We start from the raw sequence: 15,819 nt of genomic DNA, 5'->3' as shown, positions 1-15,819 counted from the left end.
ACGGTTTGAAACTGCATGGCACAAATAGAGAAGTTTGCAATAACACCATGTGAATATCTCTTTTTGAGTAGGAAGTGGTTCTGAAAAGAACTGGTGGTTCACTGCTCATCTTTTCAGAATAAACACTGCTCAAAAACATATCTTATTAACAATTACATGAAATAAGTAATAAAGACTATCAATCACATAGCTTTGGTCTTACTAGGAATCCAAAGAGTCGAGTCTCACTCTGAATAAAGGTTTCAACCTAGGTCAGAGTCTTCAAAACATATGAAATAAAGATATTTCAGGTATTAAAGGCAGTGGACACTATTGGTAATTTTCAAAGACTAGCCTTCAATGTTTCTCAGATTAAAACTTTTGAGCTGCAGTGCTTCTCATTAAGTAAGACTTTAAGTAAATTAACTGCATGCTGGAGTAGAATATCAATCTATACTTTCAAATATCATGGACTAGAAGAATAGACACATGAACAAACATCTATTTTTCAATCATTCAATATTTATTCCAAGAATAACACAAAGGACAAAAAAAAAGCATCTCCGAGTCTCAAAAGCGAAAAAAGAAAATCATAAAAAAAACAAAAAACTGACCGAAAGATCGGCCTACATCATATGCAAGGCCGATCATAGAACATATACTGGTTTGTAAACTAACACAAGTAACCTACTAGGTACAGTCTATGATTACCATTAGGTTATTATACAGTAGGAAGTGGGCCGAGTTTCCCTCCAAAGCAAAATGCTTTTCGAGAATGAAAAAGCACAACATATACAGCTTATGAACAACAAGCAAAAAACATGGTACATAAATTATGTAAAAATAAAAAAAACTAGTAAGCAAAATGGGCTACAAAGGCTTATAAGCTTAGCTTGATACTTGCATTAAAACATTAACATTTATCCACTTTATGCGGGCAGTACCATTTTGATTTTGTTTAAAAAATTCTTTAAATTTTCCCCAAAGTATTATATTTTTTCCCTACCCAGTTGCTGAGTATCAAGGAAACATAGAAAGATTGATAATTTCTTTCAGCAAAAAAAGAAAATGAAATGTAGATCTTTTAAAATACACTGACCTAGCATTTGTAATCGATTATTGATTGAAATGTATTTATCAGACCTTGAAAACTTCTTTCAATCCAATTCCTACTTTTATAAAGTATTTATTGGTTTCCAATCGGTCAAATTCCATGGGACTGACTGATTTTGCTGAAACGGCACCATTTTCTCAGTGGAGAAACGCTATTATAAGTCTCAAGCCAAAATCACTGTGCAGTCTTTCTAACTCAAGGACCTACACCATCTAGTGTAAAAACAACCTGCACGAACGTCTTGATTAAAGACTAATAATCCAAAATCTAGGTCATTGTATTCTTTCATCCCATTTCAGATCTTTTAAGCCAAGACAAAAATAACTGACTTCTTTGTCCTTACCCCAATCTATCTTTTAAGATTAAAATACATTAACAACAACAAACTTATGAAAAAGGTTCAACAATCATAACCACCCGACTCGTAAACAATACAACCATTATCTTAATCACTAGTCAAAAACCGTTTTAACATTTTTACTTGGTTAAACACTAAAATTTTAATAAAAACTTAATCTCAACCAATGTTGTTACACCATCTATGCTTAGTGCTTCTTAGTGTCCCTAGAATAAACAGACAAGAAACTTTTGGATTCCTTCGTGTGAACAGAACTTATGAATGTCTACCTTGATGGAGCGCTCTAGGGCGCAATTTCGTGGAGCCGTTATAACAGGAAATATTGCTAAGCAAAACTGACCAGGATACCAGTCACAAGTTGTACTTGAGACATGATTGTTTGGCTGGTGACCTTATTCTAGTAAGCATAATTTAATTGTGCTTAGCTACTTTTTGAGCTTATACGCAGGTCTATGAAATTGGGTCCAGCCCACATGCAGGCATCCTGTGGGTTTTTATGCTAGAAATAGCTACACTGCTAAAACCTTTCAACTTGCCCGAGCAGGAGGAAACCACCTAAGGTCTAAAGTCAACCTCTTGACCATTAACTGAAACCCAAAGGTGACAGGTTGACTGGAGCTAGCATCAACTACAGTCAAGTTCAGATTCTCTAAACAAGTTCTCTTTAAAAGTTCAAAAGTGCAAAGTCTCCAAGTTCACAGACACCTTTTCAAGCACCGTGTGCAGAGAGTACCCAGATTACACAGACACACATACCTGTTTATCCAATAACTGATGCAGGAGTTTTATTAATAATTAACAGGGAAACGGGTTAGCTTATGATCGCGTCTTATATTGTCCAAGACTACTTCAAAATGTGAAACTCAATCTTGTCCTGCTTTAGTTTTCCGTTAATCTGGTTAAAATGTGTGAGACAAGCAATTTTTATTTAAAGTTCTTTCTCATAAAAAAAACTCCAAACTGTTTTCTTCCTTTGACAATGTATAACATTAGAATCTGTTTTCATTGGGGGGGGGGGGGGGGGGGGGTGTTCAGGTACCTTTTGTCTTCAGCTAAAAACCAAGCACTTAAATTAATTTAGGGTCATGCAAGTGTATTGTATTGGTCAGCAAAGCTCTGTTGCCAGCATAGAAATTTGGTGCTTACTTCGTAAGCTGAGAATGGTCACGTAAGCTAATCATGCAGCAGTTGATGCACCTGACTAACCCAAGCTTTTGCTCCCATTGCTGCTGGGTTTCATTAAAGCTGTTTAAGCAGAGAATACCGCTTAGCAAGCAAATTTCTTTGCCAAGCAGAAAATGAGTGTGGCGCCAGTTGTAACAATGTAACTTGTTTCTTTCAGCTAAGCATAATTTTGTGTGTGTTAACCATTGATTTTTGCTTACAGGTTTAATGAAATTTGGCCCTGGGCTTAATTTCATGGCGCTGTTTACCACAGAATTGCAAAGTTTCCCCGTTTACAGCGTCATAAATTTGACCATGGGTTAGTCACTTCCTTTAAAGGGACGATGGACAGATCTATCTATACAATGCCAGTCAATAGTTTGTTCTGACTGACAGTGAAGGAATTAGTGCTTGATATTGGTCCTGTAGAACTTGAGGGCAGTAAAATAGTAGTCTTTATCAGGCATTAACCGGTCAAGAATTCTTTTGATGCATTATAGGTATTAGATAATCGCAATGAAGGCATTGGTAGGATTCTTCATTAGAACAGGGGAGCTGAAAGTTTACTTCCAGAGCGCTTTTTGGCTTGGAAACATTTTGCAATATTTTGATTTCAGTGAGAATTTTTTGTTCAACTACAAGGTCACTGGGCCCAATTTCATAGAGCAGCACAAGAACAAAAGTAGCTAAGCGCCTCAATATATGTTTAGCAGAATTGCGTTACCAGTCAAAACATGACATGTCATGTGTACAATCTGTGACTGGTATCCTGTTTCTTTTTGCTTACAGCTGAGTAGCTCTTTGAAATCTGGCCCGCGTGGGTGACCACTCAGTACTCAATTGCGTAACTGGTGTTTCACTCTGAGCTTGGAACAGAATGAGTACATTATGCACAATTAAAACAAACAGAAAGTCTACAAATTGCCATGAAGGAACCATTGCTTGCACAGATCTAACTTTGCATGATGTTATTATAGAATCATACAAAAAGTGCATCATGGTTTTGATATAACAACATCCAAATCACCATACAGTTTTCTAAGGGTCAGTTGGAACCACTGCATTTTGTTTGCAAATAAAAACAGGGTTTGTTTTTTTATTTATTATTAACCTCATTGTTGCATCATGAAAATAAAACAAATGAATTGAGAGAGGGACAGTTGGTGCAAAGCATGGATGCAAATACAACGGATTAGGAAATATCCAGACTGCCAGTTCTGACCGGACCTTTCAGCATAATAGTCCTTGCTCCATGATATCAGCTGTACTTTGACAAACTGACTTCACAATCCCAGTCAATGATCAAAGTAAGCTATGTCCGGATTGACAGATTTGGCTCTGGCTTAAGCTAGATCAACCACAGACGTAACATCACCACTGCAGCAAACGCCACAAGCCTAAAGCCAAATCCAAATCCACTCACTGCAGGCATAGGGCCAACCACAGCCCCATTATATACATTATTATACCTAAGGGCCTTGTCACACGGGGCAACTTTTACAGGCAACTTGGAGGCAACCAACTGCAGTGCTTGCTGCAGGACCACTTTGGTAGCACAAGTGAGCCCAAAGATGAATATGTTAGCATTCAAATGTAAATGACTTTTCTTCATTGAGATGCCTAGAAGGGGTTGCCTGTAAATTGCCTTGTGTGACATGGCCCCCTCACAGTGCAAAATATCACCAAGTTTCTTGCCTCTGAAGGTCCCATTTGGTTTTGAAGCGTGGTAGTACACCAACGTCACTTTCTGTTCATACCAATGGGAGCCTTTCATTAGCTGCCGTAAACACATTTAACAAATAACCATCAGAACAAATTGAATAACTTACTGTGATGTATAATATTGAAATAAATCGTATATTATTCCTTCACCACATAATGGCTCCATTTAAATGAGTTGCTGTTACATAGTGATTACACATAATTCTGTTAAACCTATTTTTATAAGACATGTTCTCGGTGCATAATGAACAACACTATACAGTTAGAGAAAGTGGCAAGAGAAGATAGTATGTGTGGTTTTTTTTTTAACTATTTTTTTTGCAATTTTGTCATATATTTTACCTTTTTTTTTTTGCATTTCAATTTTTTTTATATTTTTTATATAAAGGAGTTTTAAAATATCAATACACCAATAATTGTATGTTTTATTTAAGGATACAAGTTAAAACTTAAGCTACACTTTCAAAAATACTGTGAAAAAATCACCCCATAAAGTGGTCATGTGAAGTTCATTTTTTAATGACACGTTTACTAAAAAGAGTACCCTACGAAATGGTTTGCTATAGTAATCACTAGGCACATAACTCAGTTTTGACTGATGGGTCGTTTAGATCGTTAATAGATTTACAAATCATGAATAGAGGGCGGTATTTGCAAAATTCATTGTCTTGTTTGCGTTGTTGATAGTTTGTGGAGAGGCACGATAGGCTGAAACACTCAAGGGATTAAGAACATTAGAGTCAATGGTAGACTAACAAAGTCAAAACACAAGCATAAAACCACCAGGGAAAGATTCAACCATCCAGGTGTGTACAATGTGGACTTATGCTTTCTCAATTTACTGCCATTTTTTGGCAAAAATCCAAAATATTCTCCTTATTTGTGATAATTTATGTTATTCTTTTAAAACGGTCTTCTGAAAGTATATTCACTTTAAGAGCAGCAGTATGGACCTCTCTTCTGAACCTTAATTAGAACTCCATCATAAGTCTGGATCAGTGTACATTTCGCACGTTGCTTCAACACCAATCAGAGCCTGGTCTGGAGCCTCGAACCCCATGCCCGGAACTCGTAGCCCAGATTTGGAGCCAAGGTTTAATAGAAGCCTCAATATGACCAATAAATGACCAATGCTGCATCCTGCTGCACCCGGAGTGGTTTTTAGCAGTTAATCGAGGATAGAGTTTGGGATTTTCGTCCACAACACATTCATTCTCAAACTTATTGAAGAGCAGTGGATCGGACAGTAAAACATTTGTGAAATATTCTGATAAATGTAAGAACAACTATAGGGCCCAATTCCACTTAGCTGTTAAATAACTTCTAAGACTTTCTCACGCATTTGAAAACTTCTATGCAATTTCGATAACCAATTGAGCACAAATAACTACCATAAGTATACCCTGCCTTCAAGCAGGCAATTCTGCTCAGTAAGTTTCCTGGCTAAGCAGAAATGATAACTGTATGGTATTGTGGCTGGTACTTTTGCTAGGACCAAATTGTCTGTGCTTAGCAAATTTTTGTGCTTAACAGCTTTGTGAAATTAGGTCGTGTTGTGTGTGAGTGCTTTGTGACATTACATCCAATCTCAATGCAGTGAGACCTACCATGGTAAATTGCATACGATCAAGTTGCAGATAAACAATGATCAGAATCTTACTTAGTGAAATTATAGGAGTGAATTAGTAGCCTCCAATGGTTCAAATGTTACAATTTATCAACAATTATTTTACCTCTAAAAATGCATATTTCATGGTCATTGTCACAGGTTTTACATTTATTATCATTTTATACTTAGAGGAAGATATGTAACAATCAAGTGAGATGAGTGAAGTATTAAAACAAATATCATTAAAAAGTGGAACAATTGGTTTTTCAAACTGTGTATAAATGTATATTGATTTTGTATTTAAAAAAATTCAAACTCAATAAAATTCTGATGTATGCCATTAATTGGTATATTTCAGTTTTTCAGTTTTTGGATTTCAGTTTGTCAAGTTTTATAATAGTTTGAACATGTCATGAACAGTTAATATGTTGACAACAAGATGTGTGCCGTTCCTAAGGAATATGAAGTTAGGGTATAGCATACCCCTACTGGTTATCATCATCCATTTCATTCTCTTACGGAAGTCAGAACAAATATTTCTTGAAATGTAATAGTATGCATAGATCTTTAAAAATTATGTTACTTTTGATCAACAGTCATTCTAAAGACCAGATACATGTGCCTTTATAGTTTAGTGGATCAGTTAACCTGTATAGATTAGTGGATCAAATAACCTGTATAGATTAGTGGATCAAATAACCTTTATAGATTAGTGGATCAAATAACCTTTATAGATTAGTGGATCAATCAAGGTGTATCCAATTAGGGAGTAAAGTTTCATTGTAATTAGTCGTTTCATGCAAGTGTTCCAAACATTCTTCTATTTTGAATAATGAAGAACTGATTTTTTGGCATACATATTGAGTTAGGTTTGCCTCTAATCCCAGACAAGGTAGATGTAGGGAAATATCTGTAAAATTTAAAGCCCCCCTTTGAAAGGATTGGAGAGCAATGTAATTTACGACCCTATTTGTATCAACTTTACCTTGACTTAGTACAACCCAAACTAAACACAAGAGGAATACCAAAAGGCTTAGGTATAAAATATTACAGATTTTTGTCTCCAAACGGGATCAACTTTTGAAGTAATTGAAGAATAAAAAATGAACCCTCATAGAAACATCTTACAGTTTGGAATTGGTCGTTCAATCTGTGATAATTTTGTCGGTGATAAATTGTACACTTATTGCATATTGGTATGATGGGAGACATTTTTGTAGAGTCAAGATGATAGACCATAGAGACAACGGTAGTAGAGTGAGCCTCAAAGAGGACTTGGACTCGAATTATTCGTCCAACAAATTTTTATATATTTTTTGTTTCAGTCTGGAAAGAGCTGTGTTGAACATCAATTCAAAATGCAGGTTTCTACCTTAACACCATTTTAATTTCTGATTAACAGGATCTTAACAATATATCTGACTTTAAGCAACTAATTGTAGATTATTGTGTCCTCACACATGGAAGTACAGAGCAAAAAAAAAAAATCTAACAGTTTATCTTATACATGCATGATATTATATAATAAGTGCAGCAAATAAAAATAAGACTTAAACATAAACTTTTATAAAGTTTTTAAACAGCATTGGTATTATTTATCTCTTGGAGTTAAAGGTAGCAATGAATTGCTTCAAAAAGTCTAGGCACTGGGGAGATTTCCAAACTGTTTATAACAGAGTTCATGATAGGCTTACAATATTTCTTTTATTCTGAGACTATAATCTCAAGGGTGACAATAGGGAAATATTGAAAATCTTTTTAGGAACAAACAAAAAACTATTTAAACTTTGTTTAATGAGTTCCACTCAATAACCCGAATGTAAGAAGAACATGAGAGCAATAAAAGCATTTAACAAGCAAGCTAAGTAAAATACATATTGTAAAAAACTGTTAAAAACATTTTGTGAAACACAAATTTGACAATAAAGACATTTTTTTAGACTTACTTAATTAATTAATCACCCCCTTTTCTACATGATGACTAAAGAAGAAACACTGTATGAGCCATAAAATATTGAACTCCAATAATTGGGTCTACAGTGGAACAATTCATGCCATAATAGTGGCCACTCCGGACTCAATAGTGTACTTTTCTTGGCATTTAAAAATGACACAAAAAATGTGCTGAATTTGATAGAGATAATGGATGCCGCATTATGTGTGACATATCCACAGGTTATTTCAGTAAATTTGGAAAAAATTCAATTCTATTACATGTTCGTTACTATGTAACTATTAATAAAACTCTATTATAAAAAAAGCAGCAATATGTGATTTAAAATAGACCATCTTATTTGGATGGTGGTTAAGTCTACAATGTCATAAAAGTGAGATGAGTTGTGTTTAAATACTTGCATCAGTGTGTTAACTAACAAGGGAAAGTTGGGACCTTGCATTTGGCTGTGCACTACACAAACATACAGTCCATGTTTAAAAACTGTATAATTAAACACATCCAGCAGTGCACCCTGCCATGGAATTTCTGGATTTCCAGCAGCCCTGGCCAAAACCTCTCATGAACAAATCTATCGTCCCTGACTGGCCATGCCCCAACGATGTGGAAGATACACACAAACTAGTGTGTGAACCTCGTTCACTTAACGTGAATGCATTCTTCAGTCAGAGGTTTTCACCGCTGATCAAAGAGGGTGGGGCATTTGGGTTAAGTCGAATCGTGACCACGACAGAACGACACCAGAAAATCCTTCTAGAACCTTACGCTGACTCCTACTTTCTAAGCACCATCTTTATGGTATCATAACTTGCATAAAATCACAGTTCAATTGTATAGTTGCAAAGGCCAAACGACAAATAAAATTCCTAGATTTTTGAAATCTATACACCTTAATAATACGTGTTGCTTTTAGCTTGAAATCACTTCGTTAACAAGGTTTAATTAATTTTTTTCTTGTCTCAAAGACTTTTTTAATATTTTTATTTTGTTTAATTACGTCAGTGCTCTCTCCTCTCACATTATGATGACAGTTACTGACAAAAACTCAGCTGCAATGTGTCTCTCTTTTACATATCTGTTGTTACAACCTAACCATGTATTTTATACATGATCGGATGCCTTCATGGGCTATTATACACAACACCTACCTCCATCTAAAACTCATGCTTAATAATATATAAAAATACACACAAAAAAAGCCAAACACCATATTTCTTAATTCACGCAACAAGTGTAATTATAATATATATTTTATATTTATATTTGTAACAAAGAGCCCTTTTTTTTATTTTTGTTTTTTAATTGGAAGCCAGCTGCATATCACAGTAATATTTACAAGCATAATAATGCAAATTACAAACTAAAGAGCGATAACAGGTTCAAGACAAAAATCAAACCAGAAAAACGAGAAACACACATTTCAGGAACCAAGTTCCAAGTAACACAGCTTTGGCACAAGGACGTTTATAAAAAAAAAAAAAAAAAAAAAAAAAAAAAAACACTTGCTGACTAGAGCTACCGTCAAGTGTAACATACAACTCTGGTTTAACCAGCTGGAAGATACGAACCACATGAAAGAAAGAAAGAAAGAGCCACCACCGTCTCTAACGTATGCCTTAATTATCAACTCTGTAAATTTCACAATATACTTTACATATAATAACGTTTGCAGCTGCAAGTGATTAAAAAAAAAAAAAACAAAAAACAAAAAAACAACAACACCCCAATAAAAACATTATCACCATCACCCCCACTATGAGTTCCAGAAGAACCATAGTCTATACTAAGAACCAACTGGTAGTAATATGTCTGTGTACAAGTTTGTACTACACTTTGAAGTATGATACACATTTTCTGTTAAGCCAGAAAACCAAGAATAGTTTCTAAAATATTGCACAAGTCAACCTTTACGCGTATCACATCTCAGCTATTTCATTTATAGAAATAAGGAAGTCCACGTATAATATGTACGTGGGCCCTTATTACGCCATTCAGTGTGGGCTAGTCAGGTTTGGGAGAACTCTTCACAAAAGTCATCCCCAAACGGCAACCCTTTATTTATAACCCCAGTGTGGATTTTGCTATAAGATGATAGTGTGCATGGGTGTGCCCTTACAGGTGCCAACTTACGGGGTACTTCTTTGTTCTAGCGGTACCAACAGAGAATTTCTTCAAAAAAGGGAACAATAGAACAACAATGATAGTACCTTGTAACTGCCATTAAGTCAGGGTGTGAATGTGTGTTTGTGCTTGATGAAAAGGTGTGTAACAAATTACATTTGGTGCACACACTCTTTTGTCAAATTGATGTGACAACCAATTGCAGCAAGGCATCGCGCTATTCTGTAACCATTCATATGCTCACTAAAGATCACATGAACATTCCACTTACGCCCAATACAAAAATCATTTCATCCAACTTCCATCCCAAAATTCTTTTGAAAATAGAAGGAAAAAAATTATTGTGGAAAACGATGCTTCACAAAGTGTTGTTGACTTGGTGCAAGGAGCTTTAAAATCAGAACTATTGTTGATTTGTATTTTCCCCATACCACAACTTAAAAAAATATCAGAAATAATTTTGTAGTTTTAATTCTTTATCAGAATGTACCCTTAAAAGATTTTAAAGGAGTAAACAAAAATATTATTTTGTAAATTGATCAATTAAACCGATATATAATCACCAAGAACAAATGGAAAAATCAGGAACCTAGCCCAAGCACCTAATATCCGCTAACTTATTCTGATGTAGTACAAAATTGCGGTAGTACAAAGCCAACATTAAAGAAACTCTGGATGCTTTGTGCATAACTGGATCCTAAAGAGTTTCATCAAAATCAAGAAAGCTTCTGTAAATGTATGGTCAATTCAAATTTGGGTGCTTTTTGTTGGTTTTTGTCTTATTAAAGACATGCCTTTTTTCCCTAACCCTAAATGTCATCGAAGTAACCACATAATCAACCCAGAAATTAAAAAATAATATGTATCTTTTAGATGTTTGACACATTTTATTTGCAGCTAAGTATGGCATTAATTTTGGAAACTGACGCCATACAAATCTGGATTTTTCTTGACAAGAACCAAGATGGTTTTTGTGGCATTTGAGACGTTGTCAACGAGTGGTACCTCTAATATTACCCCAATGATTTTTCTTCATGTGTTTCTCCAGCGTGCTGTAAACCGAGAATGGCATGCCACACACCTCACACTTAAAGACTTCCTTTGCACCGTGCCCATGCGTCTTCATGTGACGTGTGAGCTTACTACTCTGGGCACAGGCATACGGACACAACTTGCACTTGTAAGGCTTCTCGCCGGTGTGACTTCGTCGATGCACCGTCAAGTTGCTGCAATTCTTGAATACTTTGCCGCAGAATTCACACGTTCCACTGCGCCGGTCCATTGCTATCTGCTTTGGGGACTTGTGCATGCCAAGACTACTGTAGGGCAGAGTGCCAGATGGGCTGGAATGCGGGGGCCTCTCCGTGGTGTTGCTTCTGCTGTAGTAGCTAGAGAGTGTCCCATTGGTGGCACTTGTGGAAGGGCTACTCTCCGAGGGGTGACCCGGTGAGTGGATGAAAGGGTCTTTACTGGGAAGGCTGCTGGACTCCGACGGCCAAGTTGGAGATGACGGCTCTACTTTGATACGCTTGGTCACCTGTTCCAACCCCATCATGGCATTTCTTGGCGACAATGTTGGTGATTCCCGAAGGTAGGCCGACTCCTTCTCATGGTCTCGGAAGCTGGTGCCAGCCAAGACGTTTTTCAGAGTCTCCTCACCGGATCCAAGTTCTATCTGATGTCTGTCGGGTATTTGTCTTGCACCATGCTCCTCTATTCTCGATGAACGATGACAGTCTACAAATCTCTCAGCCATGGCCTGACGATAGGCCTCATTATACTGTTGAATCTCACTCAGACCTGTACGTTTCATCACCTCACTCAAGAGGGAAGAGTGGTTCTCTTTCTCTCCGTGGTGATCCTCCCCAGGATTCCGACTCGGACCTTCTGTATCCGAGGAATTTTCGCCAGCATTCTCGTCTTCATCACTGATTTCCTCCATCTCATCCTCATCTTCAAACTCCTCTTCTCCTTCTTCCTCCTCCTCCTCCTCCTCTTCATCATCGATTGATGTATCTTTGCTGGAATATTTACTCTCACTCATGTATCTGTCCACAGCAGTTTTAATGAGAGAGCTTGCACTGGTCTCCCCACCGCTGGCCTCATCTCCCAGGCTTTGATGTTCCGAAGATGGTGATGTCAGCGTAGATGGTGGCTTGTTTATATGCGTTTTCATATGTCGTTTTAGCTTGCTGGCCTGACTGCAAGCGTGATCACACAGCTGACATTTATATGGTTTTTCCCCTGTGTGAGACCTACGATGCACAATCAGGTTGCTTTGAAACTTAAAAGTCTTCCCGCAAAACTCGCAGGCCTTCACTTTGGGTGAGAACGGGGACTTGAAGCGGGGAGCGAACACCGGGTAATGGAACCCCTTCTTTTTGGGATGCATCATCGGACCCGCTGCAGCAAGGTCTCGTAGTCGCTGTGAGTACATGTCAATATTGGCTTCCACAATTGAAGGATTGGTTGGTGGGAATGCGTGATGGGAATTATGATCATAGCCTTGCGACATCATCATGTGGCTATTCAGACCCACCCGCTCCATGTTGGGATGGTCTGGTGCTAGAACCTCCCGTAGTGTCACGCAAGAGCCAGGGTTGACAGTACCACTGTACATGTGTCGCTCATTTGTTGGCGGTCGCATGAACATGGAGAGTGGATTTCCATCGAGGGAATGTACTGGAAGGTGGGCATGGGAGCTGTGGACCAGCAATGGGGGGTGGTGGATTGACGGAGGAGCTGCAACAGATGATGACACTGGCATGGAAACAGCGGGTATTGGAGGAGGAAGTGGAGGAGGTGGCAGAGGGATTGCGCTTGATGAGGACGACGATGACGAGGACGTGGGTAGGATAACCTTGACGTCGCTGTTAGGAGACTCCGGTGTGTGAGTCTTACGGGACGTCTTGGCCTCCGTTGAGCATCGAGAGCTGCATTCTGATAGCGTACTGTTACTGTCACTGGTCTTCCAGGGCTGTTGGTAGATCTGCATCCCGTGGTCACACTGGACATGTTCAAGTAGACTTGCAGCATTTTCAAACAAATCTTTACAGGAGTAGCAAATGTAAGTCTTGGACTGTTCAGGATCTGCAAATGTAAGACAAACAAGAAATGATTGGTCAGTATCAGGAATGCAAATTCAAACTCAACTTGTAAATCGAATGAAGTATTACCCCACCACAACAAATTCAATAGCCAGTGTGCGAGAGAGAGAGTCTCTCCAACCGCCAACCCCCCTCCCCGCCCCCCCTCCCACAAAACACCAACAGATAAAAAGGTTAGACCTTCATCCTCGTAGCACCTCCCTAGAAAAGAGGGTGAAGGAAAGTTAGGGCAACCATCAAAAAAGAAGTCCTGCCTAAGAAAATGTAAAAATTATCAACAACAATGTCCTTAAAGGCACTGTACACCTTGGTAATTGTCAAAGACCAATATTTTCACTCGGTGTATCCCAACACTATGCATTATAAAATAACAAATCTGTGAAATTAAAGTAACAAGAGAATAATGAAAGAAAAAACAAACCTTGTCGCACAAGTTTGTGTGCTTTTAATACTTGAGTGAGAAATTACCTCTTTCTCAAGAACTATGTTACTTCAGAGGGAGCCGTTTCTCATAATTTGTTGACTATCAACAGCTCCATTGGCCGTTACCAAGTCGGTCTTTATGCTAACAGTTCTTTTGAGTAATTACCACTAGCGTCCAGTGCCTTTAAGCCAGGCTTTGGTTAAATATACAAATCAAATTGTGTTCCACAAATGTGAAGGGCAGTATCAGGGCAGCACTATATAGTCATTATTAATCTCTCCTATAACTGCTGTATATTTCCGAGGCACATACACAAAGTTATAACAGAAGTTTAAAGACACTTGACTCTATTGGTAATTGTCAAAGAGCAGTCTTCCCGCTTGGTGTATCTCAACATATGCTTAATATAACAAAGCTCTGAAAATTTGAACTTAATTGGTCGTCGGAGTTGAGAGATAACTATGAAAGAAAAAAACACCCTTGTCACACACAAAGTTGTGTGCTTTCAGATGCTTGATTTTAAGACCTCAAGTTCTAAATCTGAGGTCTCGAAATCAAATTCGTGGAAAATTACTTCTTTCTCGAAAACTACATCACTTCAGAGGGAGCTGTTTCTCACAATGTTTTATACTATCAACCTCTCCCCATTACTCGTAACCAAGAAAGGTTTTATGATAATAATTATTTTGAGTAATTACCAATAGTGTCCACTGTCTTTGACCTCAGCAAGCTTTATACTCTTCTCACATGAAATTTCCATTTGAAGAAGACTTTTATTTCATTTGCTAACCCAAAGTTTTAAGTATGAACTTCATTTTCTTCCTCCCGCCTGACAGTTTCATTGCAAACGATCTTTAATTTCACCATTTAATTGTGTCTTACAATCCAGGTTTTGGACAACATTTTTTTCGGGGTGAAGAGGGGGGGGGGGATAAGGGTGGTTGGTCTTCTGCTCTCTGTGTAAAAATGTAGGCTCATGAATTCAAACTAAATAAATGACCTCAAAAACTGTACAGGTAAAGTACAGTTTCAACAAGGATAGGCGCGAGAAATCCCACGCCACAAAGACCATTAAAAACAACACGCATGTTCAATTACTAATCTACACGGGTATGTGCGAATGCAGCCTCAGTGGGAGTGTACTTACAAGCTACATCTCTACGAACGGACAACTTTCTTGAACTGGACTCATCAATAAAATGTCAGTCGTTCCAGCCACTCTCGGAGGTATTTTGAGGTTTGGGGAATTGAGGCTTATTGCCTTCGAGCGAGGGCTTATTTTAGACTACCCAATACTCAAAGGTTTTTCAGTCATACAATTTTCAAAATATATTTCTTAATAGCAATCAATTTTACAAAACTACTCTCGTTTATTTCAATTGTTGTCCCAATTGCATGTAAATGTTAACATTATTTTGCGTTAAAAAGAAACTCAACTAAAAATCCGAGTATAGGGGACTAAGCATCAGGAAATAGTTTATACACTGTTTCTTTCATGTTCAATAACTGCTTAATCTTTGTGCGAAGCTCAGGTGGGAATATCTATATGTTTCGTTATTTCTTCTACAAGTATGTCAGAATGGCACTGCAAACCAAAGAAAAATTATTATATTTCCTTAGAGAGCATGTTGCCTTTGCATTGAGAGTGCTTGGTCTATAAAAAGCATTTGTTTTGGAATGAATATGGTTTGAAAGATGTTGAAAAAGAACAAATGATTTACTTAAAGGCAGTGGACACTATTGGTAATTACTCAAAATAATTGTTAGCAAAAAAACTTACTTAGTAGCGAGTAATGGGGAGAGGTTGATAGTATAAAACACTGAAAAAGCGGCACCCTCTGAAGTGACGTAGTTTTTGAGAAAGAAGTAAATTTCCACGACTTTGATTTCGAGACCTCAGATTTAGAATTTAAGATCTCAAAATCAAGCATCTGAAAGCACACAACTTCATGTGACAAGGGTGTTTTTTCTTTCATTATTATCTTGCAGCTTCAACGACCAATTGAGCTCAAATTTTCACAGGTTTGTTATTTTATGCATACGTTGAGATACACCAAGTGAGAAGACTGGTCTTAGACAATAACCCAAAGTGTCCATTGTCTTTAAACATGAGGTCATTGTTCTAACTCATATATAACCTGTACTTTGGAACTCTCTGCCAAACCACATAACAACTGCCAAGACTGAAAATCAGTTCAAATCCCTGCTGAAAACCCATTTAATAACACAAAAAATCTACTGCTTTTTGTGTTTATGCTTCAATTTTT

At 37.4% G+C, this 15,819-nt stretch overlaps 1 protein-coding gene across 1 annotated transcript in view; it reads right to left on the bottom strand.

The window, feature by feature from the left end:
• Positions 1 to 4,696: 4,696 nt before the first annotated feature.
• LOC117300096 (B-cell lymphoma/leukemia 11A-like) overlaps positions 4,697 to 15,819 on the bottom strand; it is a 48,248-nt gene continuing 37,125 nt past the window's right edge. Inside the window, exon 3 of the mRNA XM_033783790.1 lies at positions 4,697 to 13,111. Within this exon, the coding sequence (XP_033639681.1) occupies positions 11,013 to 13,111 (2,099 nt within the window). The 3' untranslated portion in view covers positions 4,697 to 11,012. The remainder of the gene's footprint in view (positions 13,112 to 15,819) is intronic.

Source organism: Asterias rubens, chromosome 1 (genome assembly GCF_902459465.1).
Source record: "Asterias rubens chromosome 1, eAstRub1.3, whole genome shotgun sequence".
In the NCBI taxonomy this organism is placed as follows: Eukaryota; Metazoa; Echinodermata; class Asteroidea; order Forcipulatida; family Asteriidae; genus Asterias; species Asterias rubens.
This window is presented reverse-complemented; position numbering and strand designations above follow the sequence as displayed.